Source organism: Amblyraja radiata, chromosome 25 (genome assembly GCF_010909765.2).
Source record: "Amblyraja radiata isolate CabotCenter1 chromosome 25, sAmbRad1.1.pri, whole genome shotgun sequence".
Classification (NCBI taxonomy): Eukaryota; Metazoa; Chordata; class Chondrichthyes; order Rajiformes; family Rajidae; genus Amblyraja; species Amblyraja radiata.
In genome coordinates this window covers 28554885-28573970 of record NC_045980.1, presented here as the reverse complement: position 1 = coordinate 28573970, position 19086 = coordinate 28554885, and the positions used below count along the sequence as shown (strand labels likewise).

General features: G+C 45.5%; 2 protein-coding genes across 2 annotated transcripts; both read left to right on the top strand.

Moving 5' to 3' along the window:
• The first annotated feature begins 709 nt into the window (after nucleotides 1-709).
• On the top strand, nucleotides 710-2225 carry LOC116987175 (phospholipase A2-like). Its single transcript, XM_033043052.1, has 4 exons — nucleotides 710-850; nucleotides 928-1108; nucleotides 1889-2010; nucleotides 2101-2225. The coding sequence occupies exons 1-4, from the start codon at nucleotides 817-819 to the stop codon at nucleotides 2223-2225; spliced, it is 462 nt and encodes a 153-aa protein (XP_032898943.1). The 5' UTR covers nucleotides 710-816.
• Nucleotides 2226-11649: 9424 nt separating this feature from the next.
• LOC116987174 (phospholipase A2, minor isoenzyme-like) lies at nucleotides 11650-13950 on the top strand. The gene is made up of 4 exons (XM_033043050.1): nucleotides 11650-11668; nucleotides 12584-12833; nucleotides 13614-13735; nucleotides 13826-13950. The coding sequence occupies exons 1-4, from the start codon at nucleotides 11650-11652 to the stop codon at nucleotides 13948-13950; spliced, it is 516 nt and encodes a 171-aa protein (XP_032898941.1).
• Nucleotides 13951-19086: the final 5136 nt, after the last annotated feature.

Sequence of the window (19086 nt, the reverse complement as noted above, 5' to 3'; positions counted from 1 at the left end):
TCTATCACTCCCCCTACCCCTCCCTCCCCACTCTTCCACTCCCCCCCCCCCCTCTCCCTCCCCACTATTTCCCCTCTCTCCCCCACCCCTCTCCCCTTCCCTCCCTGGTTAGTGTGGTTAGGGTGAGTGTGATGCCGCAGCCCCCCCCCCCCCCCCCCCCGCAAACGCCGTTGGGGAAACAGACCCAACGGGTCTGCACTTGGTCTAGTATCTAATATGCTTCATGATGAAAGTTTGTTCAACTTGGCAATAATTCTCCTGCAATCTTCTATTTGCAATGATCTAATTGTAAAATAACTCCCCACTTTCATAAATGTGTGCATGCATATATCTGTCGTTTGGTTGCTAGTCGACACTCCCGGCACACAAGGAGTAATCCACCTTCAAAAATTGAAGGCCCAATGAAATGAGACAACTGCGGTATTCTTCTCTCTCTGAGGGTTGTCGACAGATCCACGTCCACCCGCCCAATCCAGTGCCTCCTTCATGGAAGCCCAGACTGACTAACGACCATCTGACTATGGACAGCGTAACGACCAAGGTGTAGCCTGACCTCTACCACGCCGTTCCCAAGCTGTCCGGAGCAGTTTGTTTCCTCCAGCCCAGTCAAACTCAAGTCAAGTTCACACCCCACCCCCCCCAGTCAAATTTGACTCCAGCTGTATCAACGGAAGTTTAGCCTTTATCTTATCCACATTAACAGATGCCATGACGTGATCCAGGGGTCTGAACCTGGACGTTGGTCGAGGCTGACTATAAAAAGCATGGGCTGAGCATTCAGAGTATTGATTCCAGGACTAGACACAGCAAACTAAGATGTTGGGGCTACTTCTGGTACTTCTGCTCCCAGGTAACGAGTCTCTCCCTCGCCTCAGCTTTGCCTTGGATGTTGCTCGCTTGATGTTCTAACGTGTTTGTTTCTGTCAGGTTGCCTCCCCCCTGGTGTAGCCGGCGGTGACACTGAGTCCATTCAGCCCAGAAACCTCGTGCAGTTCAGCAATATTATTAAGTGCGCCCTACCAGCGCTCTGCCCACTTTCTGCCTTCTCGAACTACGGCTGTTACTGCGGGATTGGTGGACAGGGGAAACCGGTGGATGAGCTGGACAGGTGGGTCGATGCAGAGGGCTCTGGAGCCGGGTCCCACACATTGCAGGCTCTGGCCCAGACAATTGGTCGTCTCCATTTACTGAAGCTGCGGGATTGAAACTTCACTGCAGGCCGTTCATTCTTCACATTCAGAATATCCCAATAGATTTTCCCATGAGCTGTGAAATGTATGTTTTTGGGAGTATTCTTGGATGCCACTGACTTGTATTGTCGACTTGGGTTTGGAGCCATTTTAGTTTATAGATACAGCATGGAAACAGGCCATTTGGCCCATCGGGTCCATGCCAACCATCGTTCACACTAGTCGACAGTCCAGGCAACAAGGGGTAATTTTCAGAGCGCAATTAACGTACAAACCCGCACGTCTTTGGGGTATGGGGGGGAAACTGGAGCACCTGAGTTTAGCACCTGAGGAAACTCATTGGGTCACAGGGAGAACGTGCAAACTCCACACAGATATGACCCGAGGTCTGGATTGAACCCGGGTAACTGGCGCTGTCAGGCAGCAACTCTACCGCTGCGCCACCGTGCCGCCCTCACTGTTCCTGCCTGACTTCAGGCAGCTCCTGGTTGCAAGCATTCCCATCCCACAATGAATCTCCCACCCCATCGCCCACAGGTCCAATGTGGATCTCAAACCTACTCAGGCTGGTTCCGCTCTGATCACCTCGGGACTATTTTGCTGCATGTGATGTTTGTGCTGCTGCAAACCATCAGTCAAAGTGTTGTGTTGGTTATGGTTGCAGTGTTTCCTACCTGACATGACCCATGTTCTTGCAGGTGCTGTCAGACACACGACAATTGTTATGGCGCGGCTGAGAAAATAGGCTGCAAAAGTGTCTTTGATCCCATACCTGTGTTCTACACGTTCACCTGTTCAGATAAGACCGTGACTTGCGACAGTGAGTATGGTTCAGGAGAGGCTTGGAAAATTATTTTCTTCACAATCCATGGGCAATATGTTCTAAATAATGCGTTCTGTTTCTTTTCAGGTAATAATTATAAATGTGCGAAGTATGCCTGTGAATGTGATCGCAAAGCGGCCGTTTGCTTCGCCAAAGCATATCCCACGTACAAAACCGAATACTGGAAAATGGGTCAATCCATTTGTAAATAGGGCCTCAATATGTCCCTGCGTTTACGAATCTCCTCGACTCTGTGGGGAATACTTGCCTTACAGGTTGCATCCTGCAGTTTGCTTCCAGCAACTCGAGGATCCATTGATCTCCTTATTTGCTACGTTAATGTAATCAGTAATCTCATTTAAATCCAACACTCCTTATCCCGTTCTCACGGTCTTTCACTATCTGTGCCACTCATGAAGCTAAAGACTGGATCGCTTCAATCTCCCTGCAGTGAAAACTAATTCTGGTTTGTGACTCTCTCCCCATAATGTTCATAACCAAAATCTGCAATTATCCGTGTCCAATATCCTCACTCCCTCTCCAAAATATGAATGCAGCAGCATTTGGGAATCCTATTGAAAATCCAGGTTTACATCCTATTGGGATGTTCACACCCTCAGTCCAGGGCTTTCTTCTAATTAATGCTGTCACTACTAAATCCTGCAATGATCGTAGCTAATGTTTATTCTTAATGACATTGTCTGTGGCTCAGTTAACGAAGTGGTGGTCGTGTATTTTCTATAATCTATTAAAATGATTTGAGCATGTTCAAGGTTGCATGGTGTCTCATTTCTTGTGTCTCACTCTTGTGTCAAACCACAAATGTCACAGCAAGAAACAACCGTCAAAGCAAGTATGGGCTGGGACTTCTCTTGGATCTTCTCCATCCAACTGGCAAACATAACCTGTACCTGACAGGACACCAAGCGCTGGAGTAAATCATTGGGTCGCTGCATCTCTGTGATAAGTGACATTTTGGGTCGGGATTCTTAGTTAAATTGAGATTAGTTTAGTTTAGGTTAGACTCTAAACTTTAGAGATACAACGGGGAAACAGGTCCTTTAACCCACCAAGACCATGCTGACCAGCGATCACCGCACACTATCCCACACCCAAGGGGCAAATTACGGAAGCCAATTAACCTAAAGTCTAAATTAAGTCTAAACCAGCATCTGCAGTTTCTTCCTTCAATGTACCATGGCAAATTTCTATCCTACACTCATTAGGACAATATTACAGAAACCAATTGACCTAAAGAATCTGCACATCAACTGGAACACCAGGAGAAGTTCCACACAGTCACAGGGAGAACGTACAAACTCCTTACAGACAGCGCCCATGGTCAGGATCAAACATGGGTCACTGGCAAGATTGATAGACCACTGAAATCTCTTCTGAGGTAGGGGTGACCTGTACGAAAGGGACGGGTTACACCTTAACTGGAGACGGACCAACGTTCTGGCAGGCAGGTTTGTTAGTGCTACACGTGCGGGTTGAAACTAAATAGTTGGAGGGGGAGGGGGAATTGACAAATTGGGAGTATAAAGATGGAGTTGAAGGGGAAGTGAGTACAGAAACAGTTACAAAAGATTCCAGAATTAATGGGAAGGTAAGTTGGAGAAGGGATAAGAGAGTAAGGTCAGGGCCAATTGCGAGCGGTGTGAGAGGGGAGGTGAATACCGAGGTCAAATTGTTGTATATGAATGCGCGAAGTATAAGAAATAAAGTGGACGAGCTTGAGGCTCAGTTAGAAATTGGAAGTATGATGTTGTGGGAATTACAGAGACATGGCTGCAAAAGGGTCAAGGCTGGGAACTGAATATTCAAGGGTATACCTCCTATCGAAAAGACAGACAGGTGGGCAGAGGGGTTGGGGTAGCTCTGTTGGTGAGGAATGAAATGCAAGGGGTGAGCGTCGGGCGACAACAGCGAAAATCGCTAGCGAAATTTGAAAAATGTCGGCGTGTTTGGAGGAGAGCCGGGCGGCAGCAGCCGTTATGGTGGCTGGCCAGCAGGAGGCGACAAAATGAGTGTGTGGGGGGGGGGGAGGGGGGGGGAAAGGATTTTATTAAAAATGTGTAGAATAAAACAAAAAAATTTAATGAGGATTGGATTTGCGAATGTAAAAATGAAATGTCTAGTGAAATGGAAAAAATCTCGGAGTTTTTTGCGTGTAGATTTGGCGGACCAAGGAATCAAAGGCCAAATCTGACACCCACAAACAAATAAAGACACAAACAAATAAAGACAGACACACAGAGTTTTAAAAATATATAGAAGATAGATAGATAGATGATTAATTTGCAGGAGTGGTCACTGGTGGAAGAGCAATATATTTTGCTGCACAGAAATTCAATGTGGGCTTATTTTCACTCAATAGCCACTAAAATGGATGTTCATTTTTAAGAAAGAACTACAGATGCTGGAAAAATAAAAGGTAGACAAAAATGCTGGCGAAACTCAGTGGGTCAGGCAGTATCTTTGGAGTGAAGGAATGTTTCGGGTCGAGGCCCTTCTTCGGATGGATGTTAATGTTCACTCATCAATTCTAATTCACTGGGTGCTTGGGTTTAAAGTCTTTATTTGTATTTCAGTACAGATTTGTCGCTTAATCAGCTAGGCATAATTGTAAATTGGCCCTAGTGTGTGTAGGATAGTGTTAGTGTGAGGGGATTGCTGGTCGGCGCATCCAACATCCATGGAGCCATGCAGCAGCTGTGAAGCACAAACTCCCCCCCTCCCACTCCCACACTGAACTTTCTGTCCTGGGCCTCCTCCATTGTCAGAGTGGGGCCAAACGCAGAGTGGAGGAACAGCACCTCATATTTCGCTCGGGCAGCTTACACCCCAGTGGGGACGGGGAGGGGATGGGAGTGGAGGTGGAAGATAACTTAAAATTAGTAAATCAATGTTCATGCTGCTGAGTTGTAAGCTATCACAGCGAAATATCAGGTGCTGTTCCTCCAAATCACTTGTGGCCCCACTCTGCCAATGGAGGAGGCCCAGGACAGAAAGGTCAGGAAGGTCCCTGTAATCTGCCTATCAAACCACCCCTTACATGTATCCACCTATCACTCGCCAGGCTTTGCCCTCCACCTCTCCAGCTTTCTCCCTCCCAACCACAATCAGTCTGAAGAAAGGTCCCAACCAGAATCTTCACCTATCCATGTTTTCCAGAGATGCTGCCTGAACCGCTGAGTTACTCCAGGCACTTTTAGTCTTCTTTTTTGTAACCAGCACCGGCTGCAGTTTCTTGTTTCTCCCTTTGAACCCACTAGGTTTCTTCATCTGTAAATGTGGTTCCACAATCACTGTCGTTCCCATTCTGTTCTGTAGGTCTTGGGGATGACCAAACTCACACTGTTCCTTACTACGCTCCCTGTGTCTCCAGACCCCCCCCCCCTTTGTACGTATGTCCGACCCACACAAGCTGCCAGAGGAGGTCGTTGAGGCTGGGACTGTCCCATCGTTTAAGTGACAGTTAGACAGGTACATGGATAGGACAGGTTTGGAGGGATATGGACCAAGCGCAGGCAAGTGGGACTAGTGTAGCTGGGACATTGTTGGCTGGTTTGGGCAAGTTGGGCCGAAGGGCCTGATTCCACACTGTATCACTCTGTGACGCTATGTGGGTGAGAGGCGAGGTTTCTACTTTGGAGCAAGGGGTAAACAGTCAGCTACGATGTAAGGAAATCTAACAACTCCGCCACATCCGCTGCATTAATCTTCGTTCATCCATTAAAATCCAATTTCTGCTGATAAGACAACCAAAAGACTGATTATTGCTATTTACCAAACCCAACAATTCAAATGACACCATGTTTCAGGAAGTGTTCCAATGGCCATTGGCGATACCACTTTAATTACCACCATAATTTCCCTATTTCATAGTTACAATACAGTTACTTATGGATTAAATATGAGTTTTGCCCCATTCTTACAAAGTGGTAAGAACTTAAGTTATTTCTACAACCCCCAACCACACAAAGGCCACACATTGTCACACTTGATTAATAGTAAGATTAAATGAGAACTTACCAGTTTGAAGTTTGATCTTTATGTTATGAGGAGTTACGATGAAGGATTACGTGAAGAGCCCGCTCGTCCGCATGCGCGTCAATCTTCAAAGCAGTGTTGCGAAATCACAGATAACAGTAATTGAAGTGACATAGTAAGATTAGAGAAGACTAGAACTACCAATGAAGGTTGGGAGTGGAGGGCACGTAATCTCTCATCGTAACTCCTCATAAAATAAAGATCAAACTTCAAACTGGTAAGCTCTCATTTATTCTTATTATTTTACTTCGGAGTCACGTGAGCGACTATGTGAAGATTTCAATGCTCTGTGATTTCATGCCGTGAGAAACGAGTCTACACATCCACAACTGCTTCATTGACAGATGAGTGAAACATTCATAATGTATAAAATCGTGACATAGATTTAAAACATGCTGTTGCTGTTAAATGAAGTAATAATAATAGTGACACCTCTCAACCGGGTGGAAACTATAAATAAAACGTAAAATAGTGTTGACAAATACCCCTGGTCTGGCAATGGGTTATTATAAAATGTTTGGAAATTAGTTAATTTGACCATGCTGCAGCCGCTAGGATGTGGTCCAGCGGAACGTAAATAACCCTTTCTGCTGATGTTATAGCAGCCCTGGTGGAATGAGATGTGGAAATCAGTATCTACTCCTGCACAAATCAAACCCCGCTTTATCACCTGGAAATGTTCTGACCGGATATGTTCTTATAAAGTTTTTTGTAACTAACAAGCAATGCTAGTTCAGAGTCTCAAAGGCTCTTGGTGACCTTGACGTATTGTAGTATATGTGTGCCTTCACATAACCAAAGGTCCCTGGGTAGGTCTTGAACTATTGAGACCTGACACCCCAACTGCTCTGCTTAAGTAATTATAAACATAAAATATGATATATATTATTTACAGATATAATCCTCCCGTCTCGTCGCAATAGTGCGGCGACTGAACCTGTTGCTCAAAACCAGCGCCAGGAGGATAACCACCTAATGAGATCTGGCCAAACCTAAGAATGTAGCTGGAGCCCCCTGGTGAAATAGTGTTAACACAATGTCAATATCCCATACTGCATTGTACTTATCCTGGGAGAACTTGTGCTAAAGATATACTTTACAAACTCGATATCCGGGGTGAAGCCGACAGAGTGTGTCTCGTTTGCTGCAGCAAACATGATGGGAAGGCACGTTGGCACATTTAATGGCCCTACAACTCAATTATTGTCAAAAGACCATTTAAAATGAACTCCAAGACGTCAGTAATCTGTACCATTTTAAATGCAACATGAGCATTAACTAAATGCTTCCCATCTCCTGAAAAAGAAATGTACTGCTTTTTGGTGCTATCCCAGCACTCTGGAGTGAACACATACAAGGATAGGTGTGACAACCCAAGCTGTGGGGTCAGTCTATTCAGAATCTGCAAACATAAATTGATTTTATCAAGCACAGGCTGATTTTCCGAGCCATAGGCTGAACCAGCAACGTTTACATTTAGAATAACCGTATAAGGTTGAATTATTATTCTCGACAAATTGAGACTCAAAGCTGCATAGACCAACCAGAAAGTAGGAAAAACTTAAAACAGGATCTTGATGACTTTATTTGAAGACCCGACTGATGAGGCAAAATGGAGGAAGACATAAAAGACCATTCCTCCTCCTTGTAGCAAGAATGTATCTTTTGCCACTGTTTATGCCACATAATGAAAACCAACATATCGATATTTGGTGTTCCATTGAACCAGAATTTCATAAATACTGTGTGATCCAACACCCATTCTGTGTTGTCATTGATCTGTACTTGATGATACGCCAGTGGCAAATGAGATTAGGTAAACTACTACAGGATACTTTTACTTGATTGCACCCATGTGACTAACATATGCCACCATCATAGTGTATCAACCTGAAGTTGAGTATGTAGATTATGCATATTCGCTCAATCACTCTTTAACTCATAGAATGCACATAGGGTCTATAGATAGTTGATACCAATAACTGAAGAATTGGTAACTCATGCAAATCTTCTCCACCTCCAAACTAGAGATGACAATCGCAATTCCCCGCGTTAGGGCCATTAGCATTAGTTTGCAATATAACTGAAATTTTTACTGACCAAACTACTGGACCAATGCTGAATACTGTTTGTCAATCATTGTGACTTTGGTAGCTTCTGCTGGTAATAGCATAGGTGTGTTAACAATGACGTACATGGCACTTTAGGGTTTGCCATTTGGCATGGTGTCAGTTCTTCCACTTGCACAGCTGAATCACAGCCATTATATTGCCAATTAGTCTTAATGAATAGAAGGCTGCTTTATAACACCAACGCTGTTACAGGTTTCTATTAACTCCAATCTGTTGCCCAGGGTGGAGTCATAGGCCAATTGATAGCTGAAGGTAAATCCCAATGACCAACAAGTCTATTTGGTAACAACTTAATTTTAACTGGATAGAGGAGCCCAACTTCTCAAATATAGTTTGAGACTGAAACAGTGGATTTTAGCAAAATACATTGTTAAAATATCATCCAGACAAGACATCATACTGTTATTATTACCTTATCATAGCAATTGCCTCCTCCAAATATCTCCGATGATCACTGTAAATGGGAACACCCTATGAAACCTAGTTGTTAATCAGCCATTTTTCATAACGAACAGGCCACGCCTGCGATAATTTCTTGCCTGCCTTGAACGACAACTCAGGCCCGATTTCCGAGCTTGTCTTGCAAGACAATCCTGGCCATAATACTGAGCCTATCTGATAATTCTGACCTGTCTTAAAAGACAACTCTGGCCATAACTCTGAGCCTGTCTCAAAACACAATTCTGGCCCAATTCCAACCTGCTTGGAATGTTAGTATTGTCCATTTCATGGTTAAATGCCTCTAAGTAGTTGATAATACCATTTGTGTATTGTACAACTAAGTGTAAATATTATCAACTTGTAAGTGGTCCCTTAGTTGTAGAATAGAATTGGTAGAGTGTGTGGAACCTCTGGCCAGCTTTCATGCTGCCACCAGCTTCAGTGAACCGCTTACTGCCGATGAAGACGTGGGGTGCGTTTTCGCAAAAAACGATGAAGCTTTGCTCGTTGTCGGCCTTGATTGGTCCAACAACTTGTGCTTCGTCCTCCAGGTTTTGCCTGTTGAATAGGTCTTACCTGAATAGAAGATTCGGGGGCTGGCTCCAATATCCCCCTGATAGTGGTGTTCACTGCTTGTGTTGGGATGGCAAACCTTGCTGCCAGGAATGGTACCTCTGACTCGTACCCTTCATCCCTTGTGTATGCTCCACGGCTATACCCTCAGACTCGGCGTCAGATTTACGCTGACCCGGCATGCTCTCCTCCTCCAAGAGGGAGGCATTAAGCAGCCCTGTCCAAGGTGCTGCTGGCGCGGGCTCTCCCATAGGCCGGCGCTGCCATAGACTAGGCATCCACATTAAGCAGCCGTGTCCAAGGCGCTGCTGGCGCGAGCTCTCCCATAGGCCCACGCTGAAACAACTCCTGCTAGTGTATCTAGATGGAGCATCCTCTCCATAAGGAGCTCCATCCTGGCCAACCTGCAAATTTATTGACATTACCGGAGGGCAACCCTCCCGGCACTAGGGCTGACCGTTCTGGTCGGTTTTACCCCATATCCTGGGGACCACTGCGGTCTGTGCGCCACATTGCTGCTGGATGTCCCCTCCCCGGGAACCACAGCGTCTGGGAGTCACTGACCGTCTTGTCAGTGACTGGGATCGTGAACCCAACATTCGCCAGCTACCCGCTTCCGCGGTCGGAACCGGGGTCTCCCCACACCTATATAATGTGTTATGTTTGTGTCAAAACAGTAGTTCTTTCGACCTGCCCCAGAGATCTAGCTCTGTGTTGGAAGGTTTCCAGCGCTGTCAGAATAAAGAATTGATTTTAGCAGCAATGGTTTCTTGAATTGGCCTGACAAAAGCACTTAGATTAAAACTACAACACTACCCAGAGGCCTACCCTTTACTGTGTAGGTCCTGCCCTTGTTCGACGTCCCAAAATGCAACACCTCACACTTCTCTGCATTAAATTCCATCAACCATTCCTCCGCCCACCTGGCCAATCGATCCAGATCCTGCTGCAATCGTTCACAACCACAGAACTTATCCTCTACTTCCGGCAGCTGAACCATATGTAAAACTTCCACTTTGCTGTTCAAACTGCTCTTCTTGATTGGGACATCTCTTGAAAATATTAAAAATTATTTTAATGTGGTTACAGTTAAGAGCAGCCTTTGTCTCATGAAATACAAACGCACACATTTGGTTACGAATCATTCGACTCATGGAATGTAAAGAAGTGGTATCGCCAATGGCCATGGGAACACTTCCTGAAACATGGCGTCATTTGAATTGCTGGGTTTGGTAAATAGCAATAATCAGTCTTTTGGTTGTCTTATCAGCAGAAGTTGGATTATAATGGATGAACGAAGATGAATGCAGCGGATGTGGCGGAGTTGTTAGATTTCCTTACGTCGTGGCTGACTGTTTTCCCCTTACTCCAAAGTAGAAACCTCGCCTCTCACCCACATAAAGTCATAGAGTGATACAGTGTGGAAACAGGCCCTTCGGCCCAACTTGCCCAAACCAGCCAGCAATGTCCCAGCTGCACTAGTCCCTCTTGCCTGCGCTTGGTCCATATCCCTCCAAACCTGTCCTATCCATGTACCTGTCTAACTGTCACTAAAACGATGGGACAGTCCCAGCCTCAACGACCTCCTCTGGAAGCTTGTGGGGATTGGACACACACGTACAAAGGGAGGGGGGGGGGGGGGGTCTGGAGACACAGGGAGCGTAGTAGGGAACAGTGTTTGGTCATCCCCAAGACCTACAGAACAGAATGGGAATGACAGTGATTGTGGAGCCACATTTACAGATGAAGAAACCTAGTGGGTTCAAAGGGAGAAACAAGAAACTGCAGCCGGTGCTGGTTACAAAAATGAAGACAAAAAGTGCCTGGAGTAACTCAGCGGATCAGGCAGCATCTCTGGAAAACATGGATAGGTGAAGATTCTGGTTGGGACCTTTCTTCAGACTGATTGTGGTTGGGAGGGAGAAAGCTGGAGAGGTGGAGGGCAAACCCTGGCGAGTGATAGGTGGATACATGTAAGGGGATGTTTGATAGGCAGATTACAGGGACCTTCCTGACCTTTCTGTCCTGGGCCTCCTCCATTGGCAGAGTGGGGCCACAAGTGATTTGGAGGAACAGCACCTGATATTTCACTGGGATAGCTTACAACTCAGCAGCATGAACATTGATTGACTAATTTTAAGTTATCTTCTACCTCCACTCCCCATCCCCTCCATTCCCCTCCACTCCCGTCCCCATCCCCACTGGGGTGTAAGCTGCCCGAGTGAATTTGAGGTGCTGTTCCTCCAATTTTCGTTTGGCCCCACTCTGACAATGGAGGAGGCCCAGGACAGAAAGGTCAGTGTGGGAGTGGGAGGGGGGAGTTTGTGCTTCACAGCTGCTGCATGGTTCCATGGATGTTTGATGCGCCGACCAGCAATCCACGCACACTAACACTATCCTACACACACTAGGGCCAATTTACAAATATGCCAAGATGATTAAGCGACAAATTTGTACTGAAATACAAATAAAGACTTTAAACCCAAGCACCCAGTGAATTAGAATTGATGAGTGAACATTAACATCCATCTGAAGAAGGGTCTCGACCCGTAGCATCGCTTAGCTCCATAGATACTGCCTCACTTACTGCGTTTCGCCAGCATTTTTGTCTATCTTCGAATTTTCCAGCATCTGCAGTTCTTTCTTAAACATTAACATCCATTTTAGTGGCTATTGAGTGAAAATAAGCCCAAATTGAATTTCTGTGCAGCAAAATATATTGCTCTTCCACCAGTGACCACTCCTGCAAATTAATCATATCTAATAAAACCAGTGTTGTTGCTTCATGATGAAAGTTTGTTCAACTTTGCAATAATTCTCCTGCAATGTTCTATTTGCAATGTTCTAATTGTAAAATAACTCCCCACTTTCATAAATGTGTGCATGCATATATCTGTCGTTTGGTTGCTAGTCGACACTCCCGGCACACAAGGAGTAATCCACCTTCAAAAATTGAAGGCCCAATGAAAAGAGACAACTGCGGTATTCTTCTCTCTCTGAGGGTTGTCGACAGATCCACGTCCACCCGCCCAATCCAGTGCCTCCTTCATGGAAGCCCAGACTGACTAACGACCATCTGACTATGGACAGCGTCACGGCCAAGTCAAGTCAAGTCAAGTTCACACCCACATCCCCCCCCCCCCCCCCCCCCCGTCAAATTTGACTCCAGCTGTATCAACGGAAGTTTAGCCTTTATCTTATCCACATTAACAGATGCCATGACGTGATCCAGGGGTCTGAACCTGGACGTTGGTCGAGGCTGACTATAAAAAGCATGGGCTGAGCATTCAGAGTATTGATTCCAGGACTAGACACAGCAAACTAAGATGTTGGGGCTACTTCTGGTACTTCTGCTCCCAGGTAACGAGTCTCTCCCCCGCCTCAGCCTTGCCTTGGATGTTGCTCGCTTGATGTTCTAACGTGTTTGTTTCTGTCAGGTTGCCTCCCCCCTGGTGTAGCCGGCGGTGACACTGAGTCCATTCAGCCCAGAAACCTCGTGCAGTTCCGCAATATTATTGCGTGCGCCATACCAGGGATCTGCCCACTTTCTCCCTTCGCGAACTACGGCTGTTACTGCGGGTATCGTGGACAGGGGACACCGGTGGATGAGCTGGACAGGTGGGTCGATGCAGAGGGCTCTGGAGCCGGGTCCCACACATTGCAGGCTCTGGCCCAGACAATTGGTCGTCTCCATTTACTGAAGCTGCAGGATTGAAACTTCACTGCAGGCCGTTCATTCTTCACATTCAGAATATCCCAATAGATTTTCCCATGAGCTGTGAAATGTATGTTTTTGGGAGTATTCTTGGGTGCCACTGACTTGTATTGTCGACTTGGGTTTGGAGCCATTTTAGTTTACAGATACAGCATGGAAACAGGCCATTTGGCCCATCGGGTCCATGCCAACCATCGTTCACACTAGTCGACAGTCCCGGCAACAAGGGGTAATTTTCAGAGCGCAATTAACGTACAAACCCGCACGTCTTTGGGGTATGGGGGGGAAACTGGAGCACCTGAGTTTAGCATCTGAGGAAACTCATTGGGTCACAGGGAGAACGTGCAAACTCCACACAGATATGACCCGAGGTCTGGATTGAACCCGGGTAACTGGCGCTGTCAGGCAGCAACTCTACCGCTGCGCCACCGTGCCGCCCTCACTGTTCCTGCCTGACTTCAGGCAGCTCCTGGTTGCAAGCATTCCCATCCCACAATGAGTCTCCCACCCCATCGTCCACAGGTCCAATGTGGATCTCAAACCTGCTCAGGCTGGTTCCGCTCTGATCACCTCGGGACTATTTTGCTGCATGTGATGTTTGTGCTGCTGCAAACCATCAGTCAAAGTGTTGTGTTGGTTATGGTTGCAGTGTTTCCTACCTGACATGACCCATGTTCTTGCAGGTGCTGTCAGACACACGACAATTGTTATGGCGCGGCTGAGAAAATAGGCTGCAAAAGTGTCTTTGATCCCATACCTGTGTTCTACACGTACACCTGTTCAGATAAGACCGTGACTTGCAACAGTGAGTATGGTTCAGGAGAGGCTTGGAAAATTATTTTCTTCACAATCCATGGGCAATATGTTCTAAATAATGCGTTCTGTTTCTTTTCAGGTAACAATTATAAATGTGCGAAGTATGCCTGTGAATGTGATCGCAAAGCGGCCGTTTGCTTCGCCAAAGCATTTCACACGTACAAACCCGAATACTGGAAAATGGATCAATCCATTTGTAAATAGGACCTCAACGTGTCCCTGCGTTTACGAATCTCCTCGACTCTGTGGGGAATACTTGCCTTACAGGTTGCATCCTGCAGTTTGCTTCCAGCAACTCGAGGAACCATTGATCGATCTCCTTATTTGCTACGTTAATGTAATCAGTAATCTCATTTAAATCCAACACTCCTTATCCCGTTCTCACCATCTTTCACTATCTGTGCCACTCATGAAGCTAAAGACTGGATCGCTTCAATCTCCCTGCAGTGAAAACTAATTCTGGTTTGTGACTCTCTTCCCATAATGTTCATAACCAAAATCTGCAATTATCCGTGTCCAATATCCTCACTCCCTCTCCAAAATATGAATGCAGCAGCATTTGGGAATCCTATTGAAAATCCAGGTTTACATCCTATTGGGATGTTCACACCCTCAGTCCAGGGCTTTCTTCTAATTAATGCTGTCACTACTAAATCCTGCAATGATCGTAGCTAATGGTTATTCTTAATGACATTGTCTGTGGCTCAGTTAACGAAGTGGTGGTCGTGTATTTTCTATAATCTATTAAAATGATTTGAGCATGTTCAAGGTTGCATGGTGTCTCATTTCTTGTGTCTCACTCTTGTGTCAAACCACAAATGTCACAGCAAGAAACAACCGTCAAAGCAAGTATGGGCTGGGACTTCTCTTGGATCTTCTCCATCCAACTGGCAAACATAACCTGTACCTGACAGGACAGCAAGCGCTGGAGTAACTCATTGGGTCGTTGCATCTCTGTGATAAGTGACATTTTGGGTCGGGATTCTTAGTTGAGTTGAGATTAGTTTAGTTTAGGTTAGACTCTAAACTTTAGAGATACAACGGGGAAACAGGCCCTTTAACCAACCAAGTCCATGCTGACCAGCGATCACCGCACACTATCCCACACCCAAGGGGCAATTTACGGAAGCCAATTAACCTAAAGTCTAAATTAAGTCTAAACCAGCATCTGCAGTTTCTTCCTTCAATGTACAATGGCAAATTTCTATCCTACACTCATTAGGACAATATTACAGAAACCAATTGACCTAAAGAATCTGCACATCAACTGGAGCACCAGGAGAAGTTCCACACAGTCACAGGGAGAACGTACAAACTCCTTACAGACAGCGCCCATGGTCAGGATCAAACATGGGTCACTGGCAAGATTGATAGACCACTGGAATCTCTTCTGAGGTAGGGGTGACCTGTACGAAAGGGACGGGTTACACCTTAACTGGAGAGGGACCAACGTTCTGGCAGGCAGGTTTGTTAGTGCTACACGTGCGGGTTGAAACTAAATAGTTGGAGGGGGGGGGGGAATTGACAAATTGGGAGTATAAAGATGGAGTTGAAGGGGAAGTGAGTACAGAAACAGTTACAAAAGATTCCAGAATTAATGGGAAGGTAAGTTGGAGAAGGGATAAGAGCAGGGTATCAGTGGGGAAGCGGAAAATCAAAATGTGACAGGAGGATCCAGAATGTGTGAAGATAAAGCTCTAGATGTAAAAGGGGCAAAAACGGAAAGGAAGGGTAGTAAAAATCATCTGAAAGTGCTTTATCTAAATGCACGGAGTATTCGAAATAAGATAAATGAATTAACGGTGCAATTAAGTATATATAGATATGATATCGTGGCCATTACGGAGACATGGCTGCAAGGGGATCAGGACTGGGAGTTAAATATAGAGGGGTACTCGACAATTAGAAAAGATAGACAGGAAAGAAAGGGAGGAGGGGTGGCCCTTTTAATAAGGGAGGGAATAACGGCAATAGAGAGGAAGGATATTGCGTTGAAGGATCAGGATAGTGAAACAGCTTGGGTACAGATAGAGAATAACAAGGGGAAAAAAACACTAGTGGGTGTAATTTATAGACCTCCAAATAGCTGTGACGCTGTTAGTCAGAACATAAATCTGCAAATAGTTGACGCATGTAAAAAGGGAACTGCTGTAATCATGGGGGACTTTAATTTTCATATTAATTGGGCAAACCAAACTGGGCAGGGTAGACTAGAGGAAGAGTTTATAGAATGTATTAGAGACGGGTTCCTAGAACAGTATGTCGCAGAACCGACAAGGGGGGAGGCAATCTTGGATCTGGTCCTGTGTAATGAAGCAGGATTAATTAAAAATGTCATAGTTAGGGACTCGTTGGGAACAAGTGACCACAATATGGTCGAATTCCATATTCAAATGGAAGGGGAGCAGGTTGAAACTCAGGCTAGGGTGCTTAGTCTAAATAAGGGGGATTATGAAGGTATGAGGACTGAGCTGATCAAAGTTGACTGGGATAGCAGACTCAAGAATAAGACGGTACATGAGCAGTGGTGTACGTTTAAGGATCTACTGTATAACCTTCAAGAAAAATTTATTCCTATGAAGAAAAAAAGGGGTAAGGGTAAGAACAGTCAGCCATGGCTCAGTAAAACTATAAAGGATAGTATTCGGCTGAAGGCAAGGGCATATAAGGTAGCCAGAGATAGTGGGAAGGCAGAGGATTGGGAAGCATTTAAAGGTCAGCAAAAAATAACTAAGAGATTAATTAAGACGGGGAAAATAGACTATGAAAGGAATTTAGCGAACAACATAAAAACTAATAGTAAGAGTTTTTATAGCTATATAAAAAGAAAAAGGGTGGCTAAGGTGAACGTTGGTCCATTGGAGGGTGAGACTGGAGAGTTGTTGGTGGGGAACATGGAAATGGCAAAGGCATTAAACGAGTATTTTGTATCAGTCTTCACCATAGAAGACACAAAAAATATTCCAACGCTGGATAAACAGGGGGCGGTAGGAATGGAGGAGCTAAATACTATTAAGATCACCAAGGAGGTGGTATTAGGGAAATTAATGAGACTGAAGGAGGATAAATCCCCTGGGCCTGATGGATTACATCCAAGGGTCTTGAGGGAGATAGCGGTGGGGATTGTGGATGCATTGGTGATAATTTTCCAAAACTCCCTGGAGGCAGGAACGGTCCCAGTGGATTGAAAATGGCCAATGTAACACCTATATTTAAAAAAGGAAGTAAACAGAAGGCGGGTAACTATAGACCGGTTAGTCTAACATCGGTGGTGGGTAAAATGTTAGAGACAATTATTAAAGAAACACTAACGGGGCACTTGGATAAACATGACTTCATCGGACAGAACCAGCATGGTTTTGTGAAGGGGAAGTCCTGTTTAACGAATCTGCTCGAATTCTTTGAGGAAGTAACAACCCGGGTGGATAAAGGGGAACCGGTGGATGTGGTATACTTGGACTTCCAAAAGGCTTTTGACAAGGTGCCACATAAGAGACTATTGCTAAAAAAAATAAATTATGGGATTGGGGGTAATATATTAGCATGGGTAGAGGATTGGCTAACAAATAGGAAGCAGAGAGTGGGGATAAATGGTTCATACTCGGGATGGCAACCGGTAACTAGTGGGGTTCCGCAAGGGTCGGTGCTGGGACCCCAGTTGTTCACAATTTATATAAATGATTTGGAGGAGGGAACCAAGTGTAATATATCAAAATTTGCGGACGATACAAAAATGGGAGGAAAAGTAGGGGATGAGGAGGATAGGAAGAGTCTGCAAAAGGATATAGATAAGCTAGGTGAGTGGGCAACAACTTGGCAGATGAAATTTAATACTAATAAATGTGAAGTCATTCACTTTGGGAAAAAAAATGATAGGGCAAGTTATTTTCTAAATGAGGAGGAGCTGCGTTGTAATGCAACGCAAAGGGATCTAGGGGTATTAGTACATGAATCACTAAAAGTTAGTATGCAGGTGCAGCAAGCAATCAGGAAGGCCAATGGAGTTTTGGCCTTTATTGCTAGGGGGATTGAGTATAAAAACACGGAGGTCTTGCTGCAGCTGTACACAGTATTAGTGAGACCACATTTAGAATACTGTGTACAGTTCTGGGGTCCATACTTAAGAAAGGATGTACTAGCCCTGGAGGCAGTGCAGCGAAGGTTTACAAGATTAATTCCTGCAATGAGGGGATTGACATATGAGGAAAGGTTAAGTAGGCTGGAACTCTACTCTTTGGAGTTTAGAAGAATGAGAGGCGATCTCATTGAAACATATAAGATCGTGAGGGGCCTTGATCGGGTGGATGCACCGAGGATGTTCCCAATGATCGGGGAAACTAGAACTAGGGGACATAGTCGCAGAATAAGGGGGGGCTCTTTTAAAACTGAGATGAGGAAGAACTTCTTCACCCAGAGGGTGGTTAATTTATGGAATTCACTGCCCCAGGGAGCAGTGGAAGCAGAAACGTTAAATATATTTAAGTCTAAAATAGATGGTTTTTTAGCTGCCAAGGGGATAAGGGGCTACGGGGAGAGGGCAGGGATATGGACCTAGGTATGGTTAGTATAGTAAGACCTGAGTGATCTCCTGGACAAGTGTCGATCGCCTGGATTGGGGTCGGAGAGGAATTTCCCGGATTTATTTTCCCGAATTGGACCTGGGTTTTTATCCGTTTTTTTGCCTCCCCCAGGAGATCACGCGGTTCTTGGGGTGGAGAGAGGTGATAGCGGTATAAAGGGGAGGGTAGTGTCTTGTGTTCTGTGTCTTGTGTCTACTGTTTGTGGGTAAGTGTGTCTGTTTAGTGTTCAGCCATGAGCGAATGGCGGTGCGGGCTCGACGGACCTGGTGGTCTACTCTCGCACCTACTTTCTATGTTTCTATGTTTCTAAGAGAGTAAGGTCAGGGCCAATTGCGAGCGGTGTGAGAGGGGAGGTGAATACCGAGGTCAAATTGTTGTATATGAATGCGCGAAGTATAAGAAATAAAGTGGACGAGCTTGAGGCTCAGTTAGAAATTGGAAGTATGATGTTGTGGGAATTACAGAGACATGGCTGCAAAAGGGTCAAGGCTGGGAACTGAATATTCAAGGGTATACCTCCTATCGAAAAGACAGACAGGTGGGCAGAGGGGTTGGGGTAGCTCTGTTGGTGAGGAATGAAATGCAAGGGGTGAGCGTCGGGCGACAACAGCGAAAATCGCTAGCGAAATTTGAAAAATGTCGGCATTTTTGGAGGAGAGCCGGGCGGCAGCAGCCGTTATGGTGGCTGGCCAGCAGAAGGCGACAAAATGAGTGAGTGGGGGGGGGGGGGGGGGGGGGAAGGATTTTATTAAAAATGTGT